Source organism: Hemitrygon akajei, chromosome 1 (assembly GCF_048418815.1).
Source record: "Hemitrygon akajei chromosome 1, sHemAka1.3, whole genome shotgun sequence".
NCBI lineage: Eukaryota > Metazoa > Chordata > Chondrichthyes > Myliobatiformes > Dasyatidae > Hemitrygon > Hemitrygon akajei.
Window position 1 is genome coordinate 183,754,864 of NC_133124.1, and position 25,724 is coordinate 183,780,587.

The following is a 25,724-nucleotide window of genomic DNA, read 5'->3' on the forward strand; positions in this document are numbered from 1 at the left end:
GTAAGAGATTTGAAAGTAGGAGGGGGAGGGGGAAATGCAAAATGATAGAAGAAGACTGGAGGGGGTGGGGTGAAGCTGAGAGCCAGACAGGTGATTGGCAAAAGGGATACAGAGCTGGAGAAGGGAAAGGATCATGGGACGGGAGGCCTAGGGAGAAAGAAAGGGGAAGGGGAGCACCAGAGAAAGATGGAGAACAGGCAGAGAGCGAGAAAAAAACTAAATATGCCAGGGATGGGGTAAGAAGGGGAGGAGGGGCATTAACGGAAGTTAGAGAAGTCAATGTTCATGCCATCAGGTTGGAGGCTACCCAGCTGGTATATAAGGTGTTGTTCCTCCAACCTGAGTGTGGCTTCATCTTGACAGTAGAGGAAGCCATGGATAGACATATCAGAATGGGAATGGGACGTGGAATTATAATGTGTGGCCACTGGGACTGTACCCAGTTATACTCTGTTATACTGTGACAAACCAACCCCAATGGGACTGAACCCTGGTGTTATACAGTGACAGACCAACCCAAATGGGACTGTACCCTGGTGTGAGACAGTGACAGACCAACCCAAATGGGACTGTACCCTGGTGTGAGACAGTGACAGACCCTTCCCCACTGATACTGTACCTCAGTGTTATACTGTGACAGAACAACCCCAGTGGGAATGTACCCTTGTGTTATACAATGACAGACCCGTCCCCACTGCTCCTGTACCACATTGTTATCTAGTGACAGACGGACCCCAATGGGACTGTACCCTGGTGTTATACAATAACAGACCTGTCCCTAATGGGACTGTACACTGGTGTTATACAGTAACAGACTGACCAGTATGGGACTGTACCCTTGTATTATACAGTAAGAAACTCACCCCAGTGGGACTGAACCCTAGTGTTATACTTTAACAGACACGACCCCAATGGGACTGTACCCTGGTATTATACAGTGACAGATCAGTCCCCACTGCTACTGTACCACAGTGTATACTAGTGACAGACTGACCTCAATGGGACTATACCCTGGTGGTATACAATGAAAGACCCTTCCCCACTGATACTGTACCTCAGTGTTATACTGTGACAGACCGACCCGAATGGGACTGTACCCTGGTGTTACACAGTGACAGATCCGTCCCCACTGCTACTATACCACATAGTTATCTAGTGACAGATGGACCCCAATGGGACTGACCCTGGTGTTATGCAATAACAGACCCATTCCTAATGGGACTGTACCCTGGTGTTATACAGTAACAGACCGACACCAATGGGACTGTATCCTGGTGTTATACAGTAACAGACCGACCCCAATGGGACTGAACCCTGGTGTTATACAGTAACAGACCGACACCAATGGGACTGTATCCTGGTGTTATACAGTAACAGACCGACCCCAATGGGACTGTACCCTGGTGTTATACAGTATAAGACTCAACACCAATGGGACTGTACCCTGGTGTTATACAGTAACAGACTCGACCCCAATGGGACTGAACCCAGGTGTTGCACAATGACAGACAAACTCCAATGAGGCTGTACCTCGGTGTCATACAGTGACAGACCCATCCCCACTGATAATATTCCTTGGTATTATACAGTGACAACCCCTTTCCCACTGATACTGTTCCCTAGTGTTATACAGTAACAGACCGACCCCAATGAGACTGTACCCTCGTGTTATACAGTAACTGACCGACCCCAATGTGACTGTACCCTGGTGTTATACAGTAACAGACCGACCCCAATGTGACTGTACCCTGGTGTTATACAGTAACAGACCGACACCAATGGGACTATAACCTGGTGTTATACAGTAACAGACCCGTCCCCAATGGGATTGTACTCTGGTGTTACACAGTAACAGACCCAACCCAGATGGGTCTGTACCCTGGCGTAATGCAGTAACAGACCCAACTCCGATGGGATACTACCCTGCTGTTACACGATAACAGAAAAACTCCAATGGTACTGTACGCTGGTGTTATACAGTGACAGACCGACCCCAATGGGACGGAACCCTGGTGTTATACAGTAACAGACTTGACCACAATGGGACTGTACCCTGGTGTTATACAGTAACAGACTTGACCACAATGGGACTGAACCCTGGTGTTATACAGTAACAGACTTGACCACAATGGGACTGAACCCTGGTGTTATACAGTAACAGACAAACTCCGATGAGGCTGTGCCTTGGTGTCATACAGTGACAGACCCATCCTCACTGATAGTGTTCCAAGGTATTATACAGTGATACTGTACCCTGGTGTTATACAGTAACAGACCGACCCCAATGGGACTCAACCCTCGTGTTATACAGTAACAGACCGACACCAATGGGACTGTATCCTGGTGTTATACAGTAACAGACCGACCCCAATGGGACTGAACCCTGGTGTTATACAGTAACAGACCGACACCAATGGGACTGTATCCTGGTGTTATACAGTAACAGACCGACCCCAATGGGACTGAACCCTGGTGTTATACAGTAACAGACCGACACCAATGGGACTGTATCCTGGTGTTATACAGTAACAGACCGACATCAATGGGACTGTACCCTGGTGTTATACAGTATAAGACTCAACACCAATGGGACTGTACCCTGGTGTTATACAGTAACAGACTCGACCCCAATGGGACTGAACCCAGGTGTTGCACAATGACAGACAAACTCCAATGAGGCTGTACCTCGGTGTCATACAGTGACAGACCCATCCCCACTGATAATATTCCTTGGTATTATACAGTGACAACCCCTTTCCCACTGATACTGTTCCCTAGTGTTATACAGTAACTGACCGACCCCAATGTGACTGTATCCTGGTGTTATACACTAACAGACCGACCCCAATGGGACTGTACCCTGGTGTTATACAGTAACTGACCGACCCCAATGTGACTGAACCCTCGTGTTATACAGTAACAGACCAACACCAATGGGACTGTATCCTGGTGTTATACAGTAACAGACCGACCCCAATGGGACTGAACCCTGGTGTTATACAGTAACAGACCGACACCAATGGGACTGAACCCTCGTGTTATACAGTAACAGACCAACACCAATGGGACTGTATCCTGGTGTTATACAGTAACAGACCGACCCCAATGGGACTGAACCCTCGTGTTATACAGTAACAGACCAACACCAATGGGACTGTATCCTGGTGTTATACAGTAACTGACCGACCCCAATGTGACTGAACCCTCGTGTTATACAGTAACAGACCAACACCAATGGGACTGTATCCTGGTGTTATACAGTAACAGACCGACCCCAATGGGACTGAACCCTGGTGTTATACAGTAACAGACCGACACCAATGGGACTGTATCCTGGTGTTATACAGTAACAGACCGACATCAATGGGACTGTACCCTGGTGTTATACAGTATAAGACTCAACACCAATGGGACTGTACCCTGGTGTTATACAGTAACAGACCGACCCCAATGGGACTGAACCCTGGTGTTATACAGTAACAGACCGACACCAATGGGACTGAACCCTCGTGTTATACAGTAACAGACCAACACCAATGGGACTGTATCCTGGTGTTATACAGTAACAGACCGACCCCAATGGGACTGAACCCTCGTGTTATACAGTAACAGACCAACACCAATGGGACTGTATCCTGGTGTTATACAGTAACAGACCTGTCCCCAATGGGATTGTACTCTGGTGTTACACAGTAACAGACCCAACCCAGATGGGTCTGTACCCTGGCGTAATGCAGTAACAGACCCAACTCCGATGGGATACTACCCTGCTGTTACACGATAACAGAAAAACTCCAATGGAACTGTACGCTGGTGTTATACAGTGACAGACCGACCCCAATGGGACGGAACCCTGGTGTTATACAGTAACAGACCCGTCCCCAATGGGACTGAACCCTGGAATTATGCACGAACAGACTCGTCTCCAGGTCTCCAATGGGACTGTACCCTGGTGTTATACAGTAACAGACTTGACCACAATGGGACTGTACCCTGGTGTTATACAGTAACAGACCCGTCCGCACTGCTACTGTACCACAGTGTTATCTTGTGACAGACAGCCCTCAATGGGACTGAACCCTGGTGTTGCACAGTAACAGACCCGACCCCAATGGGACTGTACCCTGGTGTTATACTGTAACACACCCATCCCCAGTGGGACTGAACCCTGGAATTATACACTAACAGACCCGTCCCCAATGTGACTGTACCCTGGTGTTACACAGTGACAGACCAACCCCAATGGGACTGTACCCTGGTGTTATACAGTGACAGACCGACCCCAATGGGACTGACCTTGGTGTTATACCATAACAGACCGAACCAAATGGGACCGACCTTAGTGTTATACAATAACTGACCCCAATGGGACTGTACCCTGGTGTTACATAGTAACAGACTTGACCCCAATGGGACTGTACCCTGGTTTTATACTGTAGCACAAAGGGTACAGAGGAGATTTACCAGGATGCTGCCTGGTTTAGAGAGTATGGATTATGATCAGAGATTAAGGGAGCTAGGGCTGTACTCTTTGGAGAGAAGGAGAATGAGAGGAGACATGATAGATGTGTATAAGATATTAAGAGGAATAGACAGAGTGGAGAGCCAGCGCCTCTTCCCCAGGGCACCACTGCTCAGTACAAGAGGACATGGCTTTAAGGTAAGGGGAGGGAAGTTCAAGGGGGATATTAGAGGAAGGTTTTTTACTCAGAGAGTGGTTGGTACGTGGAATGCACTGCCTGAGTCAGTGGTGGAGGCAGATACACTAGTGAAGTTTAAGAGACTACTAGACAGGTATATGGAGGAATTTAAGGTGGGGGATTATATGGGAGGCAGGGTTTGAGGGTCGGCACAACATTGTGGGCTGAAGGGCCTGTAATGTGCTGTACTATTCTATGTTCACACCCGTCCCCAATGGGACTGTACCCTGGTGTTAAACTGTGACAGTCCCTTCCCCACTGATACTGTACCTCGGTGTTATACAATGACAGACTTTTCCCTACCGATACTGTACTCCAGTATTATACCATGATACACCCTTCCCCACCAATAGTGTACCCTGGTGTTATACAGTGACAGACCCTTCCCACCAATAGTGTACCCTGGTGTTATACAGTGACAGACCCTTCCCCACTGATAATGTACCTCGGTGTTAAACAGTGACAAACCTTTTCCCACTGATACTGTGCCTCGCTGTTATACACTGACGGACCCTTCCCCACCAATAGTGTACCCTGGTGTTATACAGTGACAGACCCTTCCCCACCAATAGTGTACCCTGGTGTTAAACAGTGACACAAACCCTTTCGCACCGATACTGTGCCTCGCTGTTATACACTGACGGACCCTTCCCCACCAATACTATACCCTAGTGTTATACAGTGTCAAAACATTCCCCAGTACTACTGTACCTCATTGTTATACAGTGACAGACCCTTTCCCACTGATACTGTACCTCGGTATAATACAGTGACAATCTCTTCCTCACTGATACTGTACCCGTGACAGACCCATTCCAACTGCTACTATGCCACAGTGTTATCTAGTGACAGACCGTCCCCAATACCCTGCTGTTATACTGTAACAGACCGACTGCAATCGAATTGTACCCTGGTGTTACACAGTAACAGACTGACCCCAATGAGACTGCATCCCAGTGTTATACAGTAACAGACCAGCCCAGTGGGACTGAACCCTGCTGATATACAGTAACAGTTCATCCCCAATGCATCTGTACTCTGATGGTATATAGACAGACACACATACTTTATTGATCCCGAGGGAAATTGGGTTTCATTACAGTCGCACCAACCAAGAATAGTGTAGAAATATAGCAATATAAAGCCATAAATAATTAAATAATAATATGTAAATTATGCCAAGTGGAAATAAGTCCAGGACCAGCCTATTGGCTCAGGGTGTCTGACACTCCGAGGGAGGAGTTGTGAAGTTTGATGGCCACAGGCAGGAATGACTTCCTATGACACTCAGTGTTGCATCTCGGTGGAATGAGTCTCTGGCTGAATGTACTCCTGTGCCTAACCAGTACATTATGGAGTGGATGGGAGTCATTGTCCAAGATGACATGCAACTTGGATAGCATCCTCTTTTCAGACACCACTGTCAGAGAGTCCAGTTCCACCCCCACAACATCACTGGCCTTACGAATGAGTTTGTTGATTCTGTTGGTGTCTGCTACCCTCAGCCTGCTGCCCCAGCACACAACAGCAAATGTGATAGCACTGGCCACCACAGATTCGTAGAACATCCTCAGCATCGTCCGGCAGATGTTAAAGGACCTCAGTCTCCTCAGGAAGTAGAGACGGCTCTGACCCTTCTTGTAGACAGCCTCAATGTTCTTTGACTAGTCCAGTTTATTGTCATTTCGTATCCCCAGGTATTTATAATCCTCCACCAAATCCAACCTAACCCCTTGGATGGAAACGGGGTCACTGGTGCCTTAGCCCTAACTAACACTAACTAACTGACTGACCCCTATTGGACTGTACCCTGGAGTTGCACAGTACCAGACCCGTCCTCAATGGGACTGTACCCTCATGCTATACAGTAACAGACTCGACCCAAATGTGACTGTACCCTGGTGCTATACAGTACCAGATCTGTCCCCTTATGTTATACAGTAACAGACCCATCCCCAATGGGACTGTAACCTGGTGTTATACACTAACAGACCGACCCTAATGGGACTGGACCCTGGTGTTATACACTAACAGACCGACCCTAATGGGACTGGACCCTGGTGTTATACAGTAACAGACATATCCTCAATGGGACTATAACCTGGTGTTATACAGTGACAGACCCTTCCCCACTGATACTGTACCCCAGTGTTATACAGTGACAGGCCCATCCCCACTGATATTGGGGACCCATTCTCACTGCTACTGTACCACAGTGTTATCTAGTGACAGACCGACCCCAATGGGGGTATACCCTGGTTTTATACGGTAACAGACCCGTCCCCAATGCAACTGAACCCTGGTGTTTACAGTAATGGAACAACACCTATGGGACTGTGCCCTGGTGTTTTACAGTAACAGGCCCATCCCCAATGGGACTTAACCCTGGGGTTATACAGTAGCAGACCCATCCCGCATGGGACTTAACCCTGGGATTATACAGTAACAGACCTGACCCCAAATGAGACTGTACCCTTGTGTTATACTGTAACAGAAAGACCCCAATGGGACTGTACCCTGGTGTTATACAGTAACAGACCCATCCCCAGTGGGACTGTACCCTGGTATTAAAGTTGGCCCTCCTGGTCTGCGAGGGTTTGGTTCCGGAACCCCTTGCTGATAACAAAATACACAGATGCTCAAGTCCCTTATTCAACCTGCGTCAATAATGCGGTGGATCTTAGGACCCAGCGGAACCACAGACCTTATTTAATCTGTCTCAGTGCGGTGGACATTAGGACCCTGTGGCAGAGATCTGAGTCCACAGTGTTTCTGTTCACGAAGATAATCACGATCACGATTGAAAATAAAGTGGAAATAATAAAGCGATCGGAAAGAGATGAAACGCCATCGGTCATTGGAAAAGCGTTAGGCTACGTCGGTCAATGATCGGAACAATTTTAATGGATAAAATGAGAAAGGCTCTGCCCCGATGGAAGCTACAATTATTACTAAGCAATGCAGTGGTTTAATTATTGGGTTTTGGGGTTTTGGGTTTTTGATCCTCCACATCAACACGGCATGGTGGAGAGTGCACTCGGATGCATTCTGTCACCGGCTCCCAAGCCCGGCACCGAAACATATGTTTTTAAGTGTTTTATATGCATAGAAAGGTAAAATATATACTATATTCTAACTGACGCTGAATAATACCAGTAAGAGAACTTCTGATTTTTTTCAATCCCAATCCACAATAACCCACGCACATCCTCCCGTATACTTTAAATCATCTCTGGATTATTTATAATAACTAATACAATGTAAATACTATGTAAAATAGTTGTTATACTGCATTGTTTAGGGAATAATGACAAGGAAAAAAAGTCTGTACATGCTCGAACAACAAGTGCTGGAAGAGCACTTCAAGATTTTCTCAATTCGCGGTTGGTTGAATTCGCGCATGTGGAATTCGCGGATAAGGAGGGTCGACTGTATACAGTAACGGACCCATCCCCCAATGGGACTGAACCCTGGTGTTATCCAGTAACAGATTGACCCCAATGGGACTGTACCCTGGTGTTATACAGTGACAGACCTGTCCCCAATGGGACTGTACCCTGGTGTTATACAGTAACAGACTGACCCCAATGGGACTCTCTTCTTTATCAATCGCTGTAATAGTTAAATAAAAAAAATACATATATATGAACAAGAGGAGAATTATCACAAATATATATATCAGTAACAGTTCGAATAAAAGGAAAAATAACATTATCAAGATCAAATAAAGTATTAATCGAAGAGTATGTAATAAGGAGAAGGAGAATTGATTCTCCTCTTATCCTTAAAAAGAAAAAAAAATGAAGAAACTTTCATAACTGACATAAACAGAAAGAGAAAACCCCAAAACATAAAAAAAAACAAAAAGAAAAGGAAAAAGGACAGACCGACCCCAATGGGACTGAACCCTGGTGTTGTACAGTAACACACCTACCCCAATGGGACTGTACCCTGGTGTTATACAGTAACAGACTGACCCCAATGGGACTGTACCCTGGTGTTTTACTGTAACACACCTACCCCAATGGGACTGTACCCTGGTGTTATACAGTAACACACCGACCCCAATGGGACTGTATCCTGGTGTTTTACTGTAACACACTGACCCCAATGGGACTGTACCCTGGTGTTTTACTGTAACACACCGACCCCAATGGGACTGTATCCTGGTGTTTTACTGTAACACACCAACCCCAATGGGACTGTACCCTAGTGTCATACAGTAACACACCGACCCTAATGGGACTGTACCCTGGTGTTATACAGTAACAGACTGACCCCAATGGGACTGTATCCTGGTGTTTTACTGTAACACACCGACCCTAATGGGACTGTACCCTGGTGTTATACAGTAACAGACTGACCCCAATGGGACTGTATCCTGGTGTTTTACTGTAACACACCGACCCCAATGGGACTGTACCCTGGTGTCATACAGTAACAGACCCGTCCCCAATGGGACTGTACCCTAGTGTCATACAGTAACAGACTGACCCCAATGGGACTATAACCTGGTGTTATACTGTAACAGACCCATCCCCAATGGGACTGAACCCTGGTGTTATTCAGTGACAGACCCGTCCGCAATGGGACTGTACCCTGGTGTCATACAGTAACAGACCGACCCCAATGGGACTGTACCCTGGTGTTTTACTGTAACTCACCGACCCCAATGGGACTGTACCCTGGTGTTATACAGTAACAGACCGACACCAATGAGACTGAACCCTGGTGTTATACAGTAACAGACCATCCCCAATGGGACTGTACCCTGGTGTTATACAGTAACAGACCCATCCCCAATGGGACTGAACCCTGGTGTTATTCAGTGACAGACCCGTCCGCAATGGGACTGTACCCTGGTGTTATCCTGTAACAGACCGACCCCAATGGGACTGTACCCTGGTGTTATACAGTAACAGACCGACCCCAATGGGACTGAACCCTGGTGTTATCCTGTAACAGACCGACCCCAATGGGACTGTACCCTGGTGTTTTACTGTAACACACTGACCCCAATGGGACTGTACCCTGGTGTCATACAGTAACAGACCGACCCCAATGGGACTGTACCCTGGTGTTTTACTGTAACTCACCGACCCCAATGGGACTGAACCCTGGTGTTATCCAGTAACTGACTGACCCCAATGGGACTCTCTATCAATCTCTCTGATAGTTAAATAAAAAAAGTACATATATATGAACAAGAGGAGAATTATCACAAATATCTATATCAGTAACAGTTTGAATAAAAGGAAAAATAACATTATCAAGATCAAACAAAGTATTAATCGAAGAGTATGTAATAAGGAGAAGGAGAATTGATTCTCCTCTTATCCTTAAAAAGAAAAAAAAATGAAGAAACTTTTATAACTGACATAAACAGAAAGAAAAAACCCCAAAACATAAAAAAAACAAAAAGAAAAGGAAAAAGGACAGACCGACCCCAATGGGATTGTACCCTGGTGCTCTACAGTAACAGACTAATGCCAATTGGACTGTACCCTGGTGCTCTACAGTAACAGACTAATGCCAATTGGACTGTACTCTGGTGTTGTACAGGATGTGTTTGCCTTGTGTACATAGGTTGTACTGTTCGATGTTTGGACCATAGTATGTGGGTGGATTCTGGAGTTCTGTGTTGCCATGCACGAGCTCCTCCCCACCCTATGCAGTACTCTGGATAGTGTGAGTGGTGTGAGAGGTGGGGTGGGTTGCGACTGTCGTCAGCCCCAGCTGTTTACAGACAATTGGTGGGATTCAGCCTGGTGCCTGTCTCCGCCGCCCCCTTCCTTCCACAATGCAGCCAGTATCCGCACGTGGTGAGGGGCCGTTACTCTGCGCAGGACAGTGAGAACCGCAGGCTGGTGTGGGAATTCTGCATCTGAGGTCACTCCTCCATCTCGCCACACTTGACTCTCTCCACCACCCACTGACCCCCTAACACTCTGGGGCTCCCTCCGTCACCCTGCCCCTTCTCACACACCCACTTCTCTCTCTTTCTCCGCATTTTGCCTTTCTTCCCACTCGATCTTGCTTCCTCAACCTTCTCTTTCCCTTCCACTTTAACCTTACCTTTCAACGTCCATCTATATTTAACAATATCCCTCCTCCTTTCCCTACTCTTCCAATCTCCCTCTCCTCCTTTCCCTACTCTTCTGCTCCCTCTCCTCCCTATCTTCCTCTCCCCTCTCACTCCCTCCTGACCTTCCCCCTCCCTCCCGTCACCCCTCTCTGCTTCTCTCCTTCCTTGCCTCTCACATTCTCCCCTCTCACCCTTCCCCACCAAACTCCGACCCCAGGTAATATGACTTTCTGTCTCAGGCAGTTTTCCCGGATTCCTCAGGAAATTCCTTGCATTCCAGCAGCGTGTGCTGACTGCTGGAGGACTGGCAGAGGCTGCCGTGGTAGCTGTTGTTCGGGCTGACTCCTCATCTCGCAACTCTGCCCCGTTCAGTGGGTTGGGAACATCAGTTTATGTGTGCTCAGCTCCCTTCACACCCCTACCCACAGCGCTCCCTCCTCACCGCCCCTCCCTCTGTGCTTCCCCCACATTGTCGCCTCTCCTACAACACTCCCTCCTCACCCCCACCCACATCTCTATCTCTCCTACAACACTCCCTCCTCTGCCCCCCCACAGCGCTCGCTCCTCACCGCCCCTCCCACAGCACTCCCTCCTCACCGCCCCTCCCACAGCGTTCCTCCTTACTACCCCTCCCACAGAAATCCTTCCTCATCCCTGCCCCTCCTATAGTGCAGCAACCCCTCCTCATCTTTAATGTTTGGCCACAGATTTACTCCTTTGGAGGAGTCGCAAATAATCCCCCCCCCCACCCCCCGCCCACCCCGAGAGGAGGGTGTGACCGCCAGTTGGCCCAGTTGCCTGTGGGAAGGTGCTCCTGCAGGGGGATCAGTGGGCAGAGGGGTCCAGGCACAGAGAGCGGGGAAAGTTTCTTACTTTTGGGGCCAGTCTCCATTTAGTGTTCTGACTTCAGGGGGTGGGGAGGGTCCATCACCAGGGTTTGGGAGGTATAGGGGTGATCTTACTCAGGCCTGGAAAATTCGGAGGGGTTGTGACACGGGAGATGATGAATCAGGAAGTAGAGGGCAGAGAGGGAGAGAAAGAGGCAAAGAGAGTGCGAGGCTGGGAGTAAGGGATGAGGGGAAAGGCAGAGGGTAATGAGGGAGAGAGGATGGAGAGAAGAGGGGTTGAGTGATAGGATGGGGAGGAGATGTCAAGAGGGGGATGAGTGAGAGTGGAGGCAAGAGACAGGCTAGCAGGAAAAGGTGACAAGGGAGGGGGGATATGAAGGGGAGAGCAGATGGAGAGAGGGGGTCGAGGGGGAGAGGTGACAGGAAGAGGGAATGGAGAGGGGGACATGGGGAAAAGGGGATGGAAAGAGGGCAACAAGGGGAGAAGAGGAAATGGAGAGAAGGGTGATGAAGGGGAGGGAGAATGGAAAGTAGGGGATAAGGGGGAGAGGTACAAGTGGGAGAGGGAATGGAGACAGGGATGGGGAGAGAGGAGGTTGGTTGTTAGGGTGAGATTGGTGTTGGGGAGTGGAAACAGGAGGGGTGAAAGGTGGAAGGAGGGTATCAGGTAGATGTTAACTCAGAGAGTGTCAGTTTAGAGGGTTTTTACAAGGTGAGGTCCCAGCTATGCAAAGCCGAGGTGTGGAGACACCTCTTCCCTCTGAGAGTGGAGTATCCTTGGATTTCCCGGCCCCTGGGTGAGTCCGGATCAATGGGGATGTTTGAGATGGAGCAGATAAGTACTTGACAGACCCAGAGTCTAGGTCCAAAGGGCATAGCCTGGGAATTAAAGGGATATCAATTTAGAACAGAGATGAGGAGGAATTTCTTTATCCAGAAGGTCGTGAATCTGTAGAATTCATTGCGAAGGCCAAGTCTATGAGTACATTTATGGCAGAGATTAATAAGCTCTTGATTGGTTATGCATCTAGGGGAGGTCAGAAGAAAGGGGCTGTAAAGGAAATTAGCCATGATTGGATGGGAGAGGAGACTCAATGGGCCAAAAGGCTGAATTCTCTCCTGTATTGTATAGTATGAGGGAGTTGAAAGTTCATGGGAAAGTGTCACAGCCATGGGATTGGGGCCAGTGAGAATTAAATGATGGAGAGGTGTCTTGATGGAGGTTAAGAGGCATTGGTAGAGTGGAGAGCCAAAGACTTTTACCCAGGATGGTAATGGCTAGTACAAGGAGATATACTTTTAAGGTGAGTGGAGGAAGATCTAGAGGAGGATTTCGAAGGTAAGGTTTTTTACATGGAGATTGGTAAATTCATGGAACACACTGCCAGAGGGGCAACAAAGACTGATAACGGCCTTTGTGGGGCAGAAGATTATGGAGTGAGTTGGAGACAGCTCTTTGTGGACTTCACGCGCCAGTTTTAAAAAATGAGCGGGTTATGTTGGGACTTGTTTGCGGAGAGAGAGAGAGAGATTGCTTGGGTTACTAGTAACTAGGATTAATTAGCAAGGGCCAGTAAAAGGATGTGGGATTTGAGTGGAGTGGACAGCATTCGAGTGGAGTGGGCAGCGTTCGAGTGGAGTGGGCAGCGTTCGAGTGGAGTGGACAGCGTTCGAGTGGAGTGGGCAGCGTTCGAGTGGAGTGGGCAGCGTTAGAGTGGAGTGGGCAGCGTTCGAGTGGAGTGGGCAGCGTTCGAGTGGAGTGGACAGCGTTCGAGTGGAGTGGGCAGCGTTAGAGTAGTCAGGCTTGGGCAATAAGTTTGAGATGTTAGAGGCATAACAAGTGTAGGCAGGATGGTAGTTCAGGCAGTGGAATGCTCCTCCTGTGAGATGTGGGACTTCAGGGTACCTGACAGTCTCTGTGTTGACTACAACTGCATGGTGCACCCAACTTCGCCTCCCGTGTGACAAGATCAGATCTGGAGTCGCTCGAGACCATTCAGGAGGCTGAAAGCCTCATAGATTACTGAGCTGGTCACACCCAGAGTGCAGGCTTCAGATGGGTGACCACTAGGAGAAGTAAGGGGTGTAAGCGGTCAGGGTAGGGTTCCCTGTGGCCATTCCCCTCAGCAACAAGTATACCCCTTTGGATACTGTTGAGGGGGTGAACTAACAGGGCACAACTGCAGTAGCTGGGCCAGTGGCACTGTGGCTGGTTCTGAGGCTCAGCCGGGAAGGGTGAGGTCAGGCAGAGGGATAGTGACTAAGCAGTTAGAGGCACAGACAGGAAATTCAGTTGCCACCAAAGAGAAGCCATGATAGTTTGTTTCCTTCCAGGTGCTAGGGTCCAGAGTGGCTATAGAAGATTCTCAAGATGTCATGGTACCCATTGGCTCCAATGAAGTAGGTAGAAAGGAGGAAGTAGTCCTGCACAAGTGAGTATAGGGGGTTAGGGAAAAGGCTGACAAACAGGACTTCCAAGGTAGTAATCTCTAGCCTGCTCCTAGTGCCACGTGCTGGTCAGGGCAGGAATAGGATGAAGATACAGCTGAACAAGTGGCTGATGAACTGAGCAAGGGGTAGCGTTTCAGATTTCTAGATCACTGGGATCTCTTTTGGGGAAGGTAAGAGCTGTACAAGAAGGACGAGATACACCTAAACCTGAGTGTGAGTGTGTAAATGCAGTGTGTAGTGAGACGGTGAGGATGGGGCAAAATTGCGGTCAGTAGGGTGCGGTGAGGTGTAACATGGGGGCACAATCTGGGGGGGGTGATGAATACAGGACTGAAGCTGGTGTATTTGAATGTGCTCAATACATGGACTAAGGTAGATTATCTTGTAGCGCAATTAGAGTTTGGCAGGATGACGTTGTGGATATCACTGAGACATAGCTGGGAACATAACGTCCAAGGATGCAACCTCTATTGAAAGGACAGGCAGGTAGGTAGTGGTGGTAGGTTGGCTGTGATGGTAAAAAGCAAAACTAAATTCTTTGAAAGATCAGAAGATATAGAATCCTTAAGAGTAGAGTTAGGAAGCTGCAAGGATATAAAGATCCTGGTGAGAGGCCCCTGAACAGTAGGCAGGATGTGGGATATAAGTTTCAATGGTAAGTAGAGAAGGAATGTAAAAAGGATAATGTTAGGATAGTCATGGAGGATTTCAGTGTGCAGGTAGATTGAGAAAGTGAGGTTGGCGCTGGATCCCAAGGAAGTAGAATGCCTATGAGATGGCTTTTTAGAGCAGCTTGTGATTGTGTCCACTAGGGCAAAGGCAGTTCTAGATTGGGTGGTGTGTAATGAACCAGATTTGATTGGGAGCTTATGGTAAAGGAATCCTTGGGAGGCAATTCTATAATTCACTACAGTTTGAGAGGGAGAGTATAAAGTCAGATTATCAGTATTACATGGAGTAAAGGGAATTACTGAGACATGAGAGAGGAACTGGCCAAAGTTGATTGGAAGGGGACACTAGTAGGGATGATGGAACAATAATGGCTGGAGTTTCTGGACAGTTCAGAAGGTGCAGGATAGATATATCCCAAAGAAGTTTTCTAAAGGGTGGATGAGGCAACCATGGGTGACAAGGGAAGTGAAAAACAATACAAAAGCAAAGGATGGGGTGCATATAATAGAGCTAAATTCAGTGGGAAGGACGGGAGGATCTTAAAAACCAACAGGAGGCAACTGAAAAAAAAAGCAAGGAGAGAAGAGATGAAATATGAAGGCAAGTCACCCAAACATATCAGAGGATATCAAATGCTTTTTTTTCAGATATGTAAAGAGTAAAAGAGAGGTGAGAGTGTATATTGAACTGCTGAAAAATAACATGAGAGATAGAATAGGGGGACAAAGAAATGGCAGGTGACCCTAATGATCATTTTGCATCAGTCTTCATTATGGGAGACACTAGCAGTATGCTAGAAATTCAAGAGTGTCGGGAGGAAGAAGTGAGTACAATTCCTATCACCAAGGAGAAGATGCTTGGGAAGCTGAGAGGTCTGAAGATGGATAAGTCACCTGGACCAGATGGACTGCACCCCAGGGTTCTGAAAGAGGTTGTGGAGGCATTAGAAATGATTGTTCAAGAATCACTAGATTTTGGAATGCTTCCAGGGAATAGCAAAATTGCAAATGTTGCTCCGCTCTTCAGCAAGGGAGAGAGTCAGAAGAAAGTAAATGGAGTGTAGAGAAGTGTCTGGGAGTGGGTTAAGGCTGGGATCTAATCCAAGGGTTTGGGGGTTTATATATTGAATAACTGATCCCTGGGAGTGGGTTAGAGGCTGGGATCATTACTAATCCTGGGACTGTGTGTGTAACAAAATACCGGCTTCATTGGGAAGGGGAGGTTGGGATTTGAGGAGATCATTTAATGCTTTAAATATTAGCTTTATTTGTCACATATACTTGAAAGACTGAAACATACAGTGAAATGTATGTCCCACTTCAGTCCTGCCAAAGGGTTGTGGCCCAAAACGTCAACTGTACTCTTTTCTCAGATGCTGCCTGGCCTGCTGAGTCCCTCCAGCATTTTGTGTGTGTTTGCATTTCCAGCATCTGCAGATTTTCTCTTGTTTATACGGTGAAGTGTGTCTTTTGCGTCAAGGAGACACACAGTCTGGGGATTGTGTTGAGCAGCCCACAAGTGTCACCACGCTTCCAGCACCAACGTAGCTAGTCCTCACGGTACGCGTAGCAGGAAGGTGGAGAAACACGGTGAAACCCACACAGTACAAACTCCTCACAGGTAGCGACGGGTGTCAAACCCTGATACTGTGATCTAATTGTGCTACAGTGACATCCGTTGTACCCTTGGAGATCTCCTCGCAGGGACTTCTGCTTGTTCTCGGGCACTGATTACTGCTCTGTCACTGACTGCCTCATTATCCCCCTCCCCAACAGGCTTCGCGTTTCCGGACTGGGCCTACAAGCCGGAGTCGAGCCCCGGGTCACGGCAGATCCAGCTCTGGCACTTCATTCTGGAGCTGTTGCGGAAGGAGGAGTACCATGATGTGATCGCCTGGCAGGGCGACTACGGCGAGTTTGTCATCAAGGACCCCGACGAGGTGGCCCGGCTTTGGGGGGTCCGCAAGTGCAAGCCCCAGATGAACTACGACAAGCTGAGCCGGGCGCTGAGGTGAGTCCGGGCCTGCGGGGGGGTGGGGGGTGGTGCCACTGAATTAAGCCCCATGCTCTGATCCCGGCCAAGGCTGGGTGAGGGATCTGTCCATGGAACCCTGGTCTCCCTTGGGTATGGGTGGGGCCTGCTCCCCTCACAAGCGGTGGGACTCTGCCTGACGTACATAGGTATGCATGTAGCGCATGCGTGTCCGCAGTTGTGACGGTGTGTGGGAGGTGCGATCCGACACTCTGCTGAGAAATCGACAGTGGCGGAGCGCTGCACTGCGAGAGGGGTGGCGAGGAGACATATAGAGAGAGCCAGGGAGAGTGGGGCAGTTGGAAATGAGATATCAGGACTGAGGGGGAGAATGAGCGTTCGTGATCAGGGTTTCAGAGCGCGCAGGGTGTGGGGAGCAGGTCTGGGTGACATGGCGGGTGGAATGTTGGTGCCCCTGTCTGTTGGTCAGATCCCCAGATGTATCTGTACAGGACCCAAGTTCCACAGGCTGAATGTCTGGGAGAGTGAGGTACAGCATGGTGTGGGGCGTCGGACCCTGTCTGCAGCCTGAGGCCTCTGCTGCCTTCCTAAGGGTAGTGGGGTCCGGATGTGGGGAATTCCCCCTTTTGCCTGGTACAGTCTCAGGGAAGGAGGGGGGAAGAAAGGGGGTGGGGAAAGAGGGAGAAAGAGAAGGGGTAGGGAGAGAAAAAGGAGGGAGGGGACGGGGAGATGAAGAGAGAGGAAATGTTATAGGGAGGGTGAATGAACGTGAGAGGGAGGAGTGGGGAGAGGAAGTGATAATTTGAGAGCCAGTGGTGGAGAGAGTGGGTGGAGACAGCCTGAGAGAGCGAAGATGGGAGCGAGGGCTGACATGGAGCAGAAAGGGAGGTGGGTGGGGCAGCAGAGGTTGAGTTTCTGCCGGGGGATGAGGTGTGTGGTCCAATCTCAGCTCATGGTATCTGTGTACAAGGTAGGGTAGTGGGAAATGACTCCTCACCGCCCCTCCCACAGTGCCCCCTCCTCACCTGCCCCTCCCACAGTGCTCCCTCCTCACCGGCCCATCCCACAGTGCCCCCTCCTCACCGGCCCATCCCACAGTGCCCCCTCCTCACCAACCCCTCCCACAGTGCACCCTCCTCACCAGCCCCTCCCACCATGCTCCCTCCTCACCGGCCCATCCCATGGCAGCCCCTCCTCACCACTGCTCCCACAGCGCTCTCTCCTCACTTCCCCTCCCACAGTGCTCTCTCCTCACTGCCCCTCCCACGGCACTCCCTCCTCACCGGCTCCTCCCAGGAGTTCCCTCCTCACCGCTGCTGCCACAGCACTCTCTCCCCCAGGCGCTCCCTCCTCACCGCTCCTCCCACACCGCCCTTGGAGGTGGGGGGGGGGGTGTATGGAGGGTGTGGCATTGCCCAGTGATGACACTGACCTCTCGTGCCCACAGGTATTACTACAACAAGCGCATCCTCCACAAGACCAAAGGCAAGAGGTTCACCTACAAGTTCAACTTCAACAAGCTGGTCCTCGTTAACTACCCCTTCATCGACATGGGTGAGTGTCTGTGCACATCGTGGTCTGGAGCCAGAGTGGGCCCTCCACCCCCCTCTATCTTGCTATCTGGGTAGGTCCCTCAACAATGTTGCTGGCATCTTGGGGCCCAGGTCCATCACTCCCTGAATGTGGCAGCACGAGTTGGTAAGGAAGATGTGCAGCATGCTTCCCCTCATTGGTTAGGACGCTGAGTTTACAAGTATTTTGGGAGCTATATAAATCTCTTTTTGAGCTGTATCGGGTGTTGAGGCTTTGGAGAGGGTGCAGAAGAGATTCACCAGGATGCTGCCTGGATTAGAGGGTATGAACAACAAGGAGAGGTTGGACAAACTTGGGTCGTTTTCTCTGAAGTGGCAGAGGCTGAGTGAAGAGGCTTATAAAGTCATGAGAGGCATAGATAGAGTGGCATGGTAGCTTGGAGACAAGTGCACTGTTTTACAGCATCAACTGTACGATTGAGGGTTCAATTCCTGTAAGGAATTTGTATGTTCACCCCCTGACCACGTGGGTTTCCACTCACGCCTCCGTTTTGTACCAGAGTCCAGCACAGGTAGCCTTTTGACTTTCAGCTTGTCACCCCCACCAACAGCTGTGTCTGACCTTGACACACTCCCCTCCCTCTACCCATTATACCCCAGCCCTCTGTCTCCCACTCCAGAGAGTCAGTCAGCATAGAAATAGGCCCTTCAGTCTAACTGGTCTCAGCTGGCGAAGTTTGCCATCTAATCTAGTCCCAGTTTCCTGTGTCTGGCCTGTATACCTCTAAACCGTCAATATTTATATACGTACCTTTCCAGGCCATCCCCCCATCCCCCCAACCCCCTAACCCCTGAACTGAGTTCACCTGTCCATCATCCTACACTCCACCTCAGTCCACCAATCACTTACTGTCTCACTCCTTCCCCCCTCCCCTCCATTCTCTTCTTATACTGTCATCTCCCCCTCCCCTCTCAGACCTAATGCAGGCTCTCAACATGAAACATCAACAGCACCATCTCCACCCCCACCCACCCCTGCAGATGCTGAGCTCCTGCAGCAAACCTCTCACAGCAATGATCCTGGGAGTGAAGGGGTTAATGTGGGAGGAGCCATTGAGCCTGTAGTCATTGAAAGATGAGGGGGAGGGATCTTACCGGATATGGAAAGGCCGAGGTGGAGGGGCTGTTTCCATCTGTAGGAGAGTCTGGGACCAGAGGGTGGTGTCTGAAAGTAAAGAGTCATCTCTTTACAACAGAGGTGAGAAGGCATTTCTTCAACCAGAGGGGAGTGAATCTGTGGAAATTGTTGCCAATGATGATGTTGGGCTGTTTAGGTGCGAGGTTGATGACTTCTTGATTGGTAAGGAGGTTAAGGGTTACAGGGAGAATGAGGTTGAGAGAAGAAGAGCAGGGCTTAGGAACAGCCGTTTGGTCTGCGATGCTGTGCCAAACTAGCTAAACTAGTACTGAAACATTTAACTAAATTAATCCTTTCTGCCTACACATGGTCCACGTACCATCATTCTCTGCACATCCATATGTGCAAGAGCTTCTTAAACACCTCCATCGTATCTACCTCCAGGACTACCCTCGCAGCACATTCCAGGCACCGCCACTCTCTGTAAGTAAACTTGCCTTGCACGTCAGCTTTGTCCTTAACCCCCTAAACTTAAATGCGTGCCCCGTCCTATTAGACATTTTGACTCTGGGGGAAATTCTGCCAGCTTTCTACTCCCTATTTATGCCTCTCATAAACTTATACCGAGTCTCCTCTCAGCCTCTGCCTCTCCAGAGAAACAGCCCAAGTTCGTCCAGCATCTCCTTGTAACTCAAACACTCCAATCCGGAGAGCATCCTGGTGAACCTCTTCTGCACCCTTTCTAAAGCCTCCACATCCTTCCTAGGGAGGACAGCAAGGTAGTATAGCGGTTAGAGAACCAGTGATTGCTGATCGGGGTTCGACTTCTGCGAGTGTCTGTGAGGAGTTTGTGCGTTTTCCCCGTGACTGGGTGTGTTTCCTCCGGGTGCTCCACTTCCCTTCCACATTTCAAAGACGTGCTTAGGTTTAGTGAGTTGTGGGCAACCCCGGAGGAGGGAGAACACTTGCAGACTGCCCAGTGCAGCCCTTTCAGATTGGATTTGAGGCCAGCGACGCATCTTGCTATAAGTTTGGATGTACCTGTGACAGAGCTAACCTCTCCAAATGAGCAAGCCGAATTGGATGCATAGTCAGCCAGGACTGAACGGCAGAGCAGACTGAGGCAGGATTCAGCTCCTGTGGGCTTGGGATCTCCGTCTCACAGGAGAGGGGAGCGTGTGTGTGTTTGTGTGTGTGTGTCTGCAGGGAGCAGGGCCTGTTTCTCTGTGTGCGAGAGCTGAAGGGCGTATCTCTCTGTGCGTGTGCTCGTGTGTTTCCGACCGGCTGCTCGGGGAATGCACAGAGCTCTGTCTCCCCTTTCCGACAGCCCACCCATGACCTTCGTAGCAGTGGCTCATCTGAACACGCCTCCACACCTTTATACCCTTCTATCTATAGCCTCTTTCCCACCACTGACTCATTTCTCTCACTCCAGCCCCCACAGCCCCTCCCACACCAACAGAAACATAAATCAGACTCCAACACTGCTTGCTTGAGCTTTATTGTCTTTGAATATTTTTTCCACTAAATCTGAGCCTCCCTCTCCTCAGAAGCTGGAAGGCAGAGGCTGCTGCTATTAATTTCTGGAGCAGAAGAGGCTGAGGGGAGCCCGACAGAGATGTATAAGATCATGCAAGGCACGGACAGGGTCGATAGCTTTCCCCAGGGTTGAGATGTCCAGTATTGTAGGGCACGCATTTAGGATGGCGGGCAAGTTCAGAGGAGGCGTGCGAGGCCGATTTTTCACGTCGAGAGGGGTGGATGCCTGGAAGGTACTGCCAGGGGTGGTGGTGGTGGCGGGTATGAAGGAGGGGATTAAGAGCAGATTGAGCTTAAATTGGAATTGTGTTCTGCACAGACATTGTAGGCCAAAGAATGTACTCACCCCCATTACAGGCTTTGGAGAGGGTGCAGAAGAGGTTCACCAGCATGTTGCCTGAATTAGAGGGCATGAGCTGTGAGGAGAGGTTGGACAGATGTGGGTTGTTTTTCTCTGAAGCCACGGAGGCCCGATGAAAATTTAAAGGGTTCTGAAAGCCATAGTTGGAGAAGGGAGACTTTGTCCTAGGGGTCGAAATATCTAGCACTAGGGGGCATATGTTTAAGGTAAGAGGGTGTCAGTTTAAAGGAGATGTGCAGGAGAAGTTTTTTTTCCAACATGGTGATTGTTTTGTGCCTGGAGTGTGCTGCCGGGGTGGTGGTGAAGGCGGAAACGACAGAGGTGTTTAGGTAAGCAACGTGCAGGGAATGGAGGCATTGAGCGTTGTGCAGGCAGAAGGAATGAGGCTTCGTGAGCTTAATTGGTTCAGCACAACGTTGTGGACCGAAGCGCTTGTTCTATATGTTATATGCTCTATGGGGATTGTCTGAATCAACCTCCTGTAATGCCAGGGACTCAATAGGGCTTCTGAACAAGAACAAAGCTCCTCTTCATCTTTTCCAGAGAAGTACAGCTGCTGGAGATTTCCTTCATTGAGGAAGTCTTACGTCTCCCATCTCAGATTCAAGTGGCAGTTTATTATAATGGGTACACATACCCGGGGTATAAACACCATGAAACTGCAGGAGCAGCGCAAGACAGCAAACATAAATTAACATAATTATACATAACTCACACTGCAAAGTAAACATAACAACATCTGTGTAAGCTGAAAGAGAGAGAGAAAGTAATACAGTCCAAGTTTCGAATGGTTTCTTTTCATTCTGTTCTTTCACTTGGTGTCTGACCCCGGAAGTGTGCGATGGGACAGTGCGGAGGGAGCTTCACTCTTTATCTGATCTGTGCTTTGTGAGGGTGTGAGGTGTCCCAACAGGACTGACTTGTGGGCAGTCAGTGTTGGCTTGGACTTTAGCAACATTTGTGAGAAGGTCCCACATGGTCAGGTGATCCAGCAGATCAGATCCCACGGGAATCCCGGCTGCTCTACCCACTTACATAAAATGCTGGTTTGGTTTCATTAGTCGGAGACCGTGAGTAGTGGTGTGTCGCGGGGATCTGTGACTTGTCCCGTCTGTGAACTATCTGGTTCAGAATGTGGTGGTTATGTTTGGGAAGTCTGTGGGTTAATTGCTGATTGTGGCTAGTGAAGAGAGATCACCGTCTAAACACTTCTTTTGTCTTCTACCACCTCCCTTCCCCTGTCCCTCCCTTCCTCTTCCTTTTCCATATCCCCATCTTCTCTCCCCCTCACAATACTCCTTTGCTTCTACCTCTCCCTCCATTCCATTTCCCTCCTCCCCTCCTGCCTCCCTCTGCCATCTCCATATCCACCATCTTCTACCCTCGCCCACCTCCCCACCCTCCACGCCCAAACACCTCGCCCCTCCCCACTATTTCTTCCCTTCCTCTTACCCACCCTTTTCTCCCTCCTTCCCCTCCCCCTTTCCCCCAACCCTCTCTCATCTGCACTATCCCCTACTCCCCACAGGTGCCCCTGTTCCCCAGAGTGCGCCGCCGGTCCCCTCTGCGGCCTCGCACTTCCGCTTCCCTCCAGCTGCGCCGCCCGAGGTGCTCTCGCCCTCCGAGGAGCTGCGCTCGCCCGCCCCCTACACGGCCGTGGCCCGCCGGCTGGCCCGCGGCTCCGTCAGCGACTGCAGCGACGGCGCCTCCGCCACCTCGGAGGTGGAGGAGGCTTCTGCCACCGAGGAGCGTCGGGCAGGCGAGATGAATGGCTTCCGGCCGGCGGGCGGAGGTGGAGGAGGTGGTGGCGGAGGAGGAGGTCCCCCGGCGCCTCACAGCATCTTCCGCCTCTATCCCAGACACCGCCTGCACCCGGAGGCACTCAGCCCCTTCCCCGTGTCACCCATGGGCCCGGCGGCCTCGTTATTGGCCCCCCCGCTCTCCCCGGCCCTCTCCGTCACCCCTACCCACCTGAGCTACACCCCCTCGCCCAGCCTCAGCCCCATGTACCCGGGCGCCAGCCATTTCTCCTTCAGCCCGGAGGACATGAAGCGTTACCTGCAGGCCCATGCCCAGAGTGTCTACAACTACCACCTTAGCCCCCGCGCCTTCCTCCACTACCCGCCCACCACCGTCGTGGTGCCCCAGCCCCAGAGGCCCGAGGGTAAGGCCGCCCACCCCCTTGGCCCACCGGCCCCGCTCCCCTCTTCCCTGGGCCCCGAGGAGCCACCAGCCACCTTCCAGTTCAAGCTGCAGCCCCCCCCGCCAGGCCGTCGCCAGCGGGAGAAGGCACCACTGCCTCCCCAGTCCCAATCCCAGGCACGGCCTGACGAGGGCAGAGAGGGGCAAGAGGATGCCGCAGCCGCGTGTGGCGGGCCCCTGCCCCGGATCAAGGTGGAGCCCATCTCTGACGAGGAGGAGGACGTGACGGTGGAAGTGACGGACATCAGCGAGGAAGAGGAGGAGGTCTTTAAGACGCCGACGGCCCTGGAGACGGCTGCCACCGCCCAGCCGGCAGCTCCTGCTGCCCCGGCCAAGCCCCGCTCTCCAGCCCCGACCCGGGACGGCTCCCGGACCGCCCCGCAATGCATGCCCCTCAAGCTGCGTTTCAAGAGGCGCTGGAGTGAGGGCGGACCACTGGAGGCCTCCTCTGCCTCCTCCACTTCCTCCTCCGAGGAGACGGACAAGAAGCCAAGGCCCGAGGAGCCGGCCCCTGTCCCCGGAGGGGGAGTGCGACGGGAGAGCACCGATCTGCAGCGGGCCACTGCCGAGCTCTCACTGGAAAACAAGGAGTTGTGATGGTGGTGTCTCCTGCCTGCCCCTCTGTCCCCACTCTCTCTCTCTCTCTCTCTCTCTCTCTCTCTCTCTCCCTCCTCCCATTCGTTCCCTCCCATCCTTCTCCCCTCCCCAAAAGCCATGATCAATCGCCTTCACTTGACACCTCCTGGGTGCCTTAAATCCTTGCGTGCCTCTTCACAGGCCCTCACGCACCAATATTTTGTTTTTTTTTTGTTCTTAATTTGAGGGAAACGGTGTATTTTTTTATCTGTAAAATGAAATCAAAATCAAAAATTCAAAAAAAAAGAATTGTTTACTGGCTTTTTAAAATAATAACTTTTATTTTCTCTCGGGAGGGTGTGGGTTGGGGACTAGATCTCTCTTAGGCCCCTTTCTCACTACGTGCCCCCCCTCCTTTTTTTTGGACACGTCCTTCATCCTAGGCCCAGACCTCACGAGGTGACTCCTCGTTTGGGTAGGAGAGGGAGGGGTGTAAAAATATTGGCCTCGCTTGCATTTATAAAGCCCTCCTCTCCTCTCTGAGGCCTAAATTAATGGGTTTGTGGCTTTTGAGCTCCCACTCCCCCAGCAGAAGGGTGGGAGAACCTGTCTTTGGGGCATTTATGCCTTGGGTATCTGGCCCAGTCTGGCCTTTTGATGCCAGCCATGCAGTTTGGACTCTGAATCTCTACTCCCAGGGACCGCTGGGGTCGGTCCTCTGGACCCATTTCTTCCTGGGCGAGGCGGGTGGCGTTGATGGGATGGAGTGGCGAGGTGGCTGATTGGGTTTTTAATTCTAGAAATGTTTTAAATTCTATTTATAAAACCAAACATTTTACTACATTGGTAGGGAAGGGTCTTGAAGTGGGGGGGGGGTTGCGAGTGGTGAGACGGGGTGGGTGGGGTATCTAACCAGCAAAATTTGTCCTGGGCCCAGTGGGGGGGGGGGGGGGGGGTTAGAGGATGGGAAATTGAGAGGATATATGGGAGGAGAAAAGGAGGGGCAGTAGATGGGAGGTCAGGGGAAAGGGGGGGATGGTTTGGAGGCAGTGAGAGAGAGAGAGAGAGGGTAAAGAGGGATAATCAAAATGGAAGGCTACTGAGATTGAGGGAGTGTTTAGGTGCAGGCTGCAGAAGGGAGGGAAGGCAAAAAGGAGTTAGGAGAGGAGGGAATGGGAGGCTAGGAAGGGAGGGGCCAGGAGGTGAGGGGAAGGTAAGGAGGGGGCATGGTAAGTGAGGAAAGGGGTTGGGAGGGGTGGGGAGGAGGGGGGGTGTAATGTTCTGACAATCACTTTATAACCATGTATAAGCTTCTACTAAAACTGACGTGACTGGGCTGGGGTGGGGAGGCTCTGGCTGACACTCGAGGCCTGGTCCCACCTCAGACCCATCTCCCTGCCCCTGCTGGGGTCCAGGGAACGGGGGAGGGTGTTGTAGAAACCTCTCTCGTAACTGCTCCCTCCCACCAACTCGTCCTCCTTCCCTCTCCTCCACCTCTCCCTCCCTCTCATCACCCTCCTCCATCTCATCACCCCTCACTGTCCGACCTTTCCCGGTGACCAACCTCTGTCCTCCCTGCCTCTCTGTTTCTGATACGGTTCAGTCACCTTTGTAATTCTCCACACCTC

At 50.6% G+C, this 25,724-nt stretch overlaps 1 protein-coding gene across 4 annotated transcripts in view; it reads left to right on the top strand.

Annotated features, from left to right (window-relative positions):
• Positions 1–24,960, top strand: part of LOC140733090 (ETS domain-containing transcription factor ERF-like) — a 97,319-nt gene extending 72,359 nt beyond the window's left edge. For all 4 annotated transcript variants that reach the window (XM_073055930.1, XM_073055941.1, XM_073055951.1 and 1 more), the window contains 3 exons: positions 16,532–16,766; positions 18,196–18,302; positions 22,847–24,960. In XM_073055930.1, the coding sequence (XP_072912031.1) occupies positions 16,532–16,766; positions 18,196–18,302; positions 22,847–24,117 (1,613 nt within the window). In that variant the 3' untranslated portion in view covers positions 24,118–24,960. The remainder of the gene's footprint in view (positions 1–16,531; positions 16,767–18,195; positions 18,303–22,846) is intronic.
• Positions 24,961–25,724: the final 764 nt, after the last annotated feature.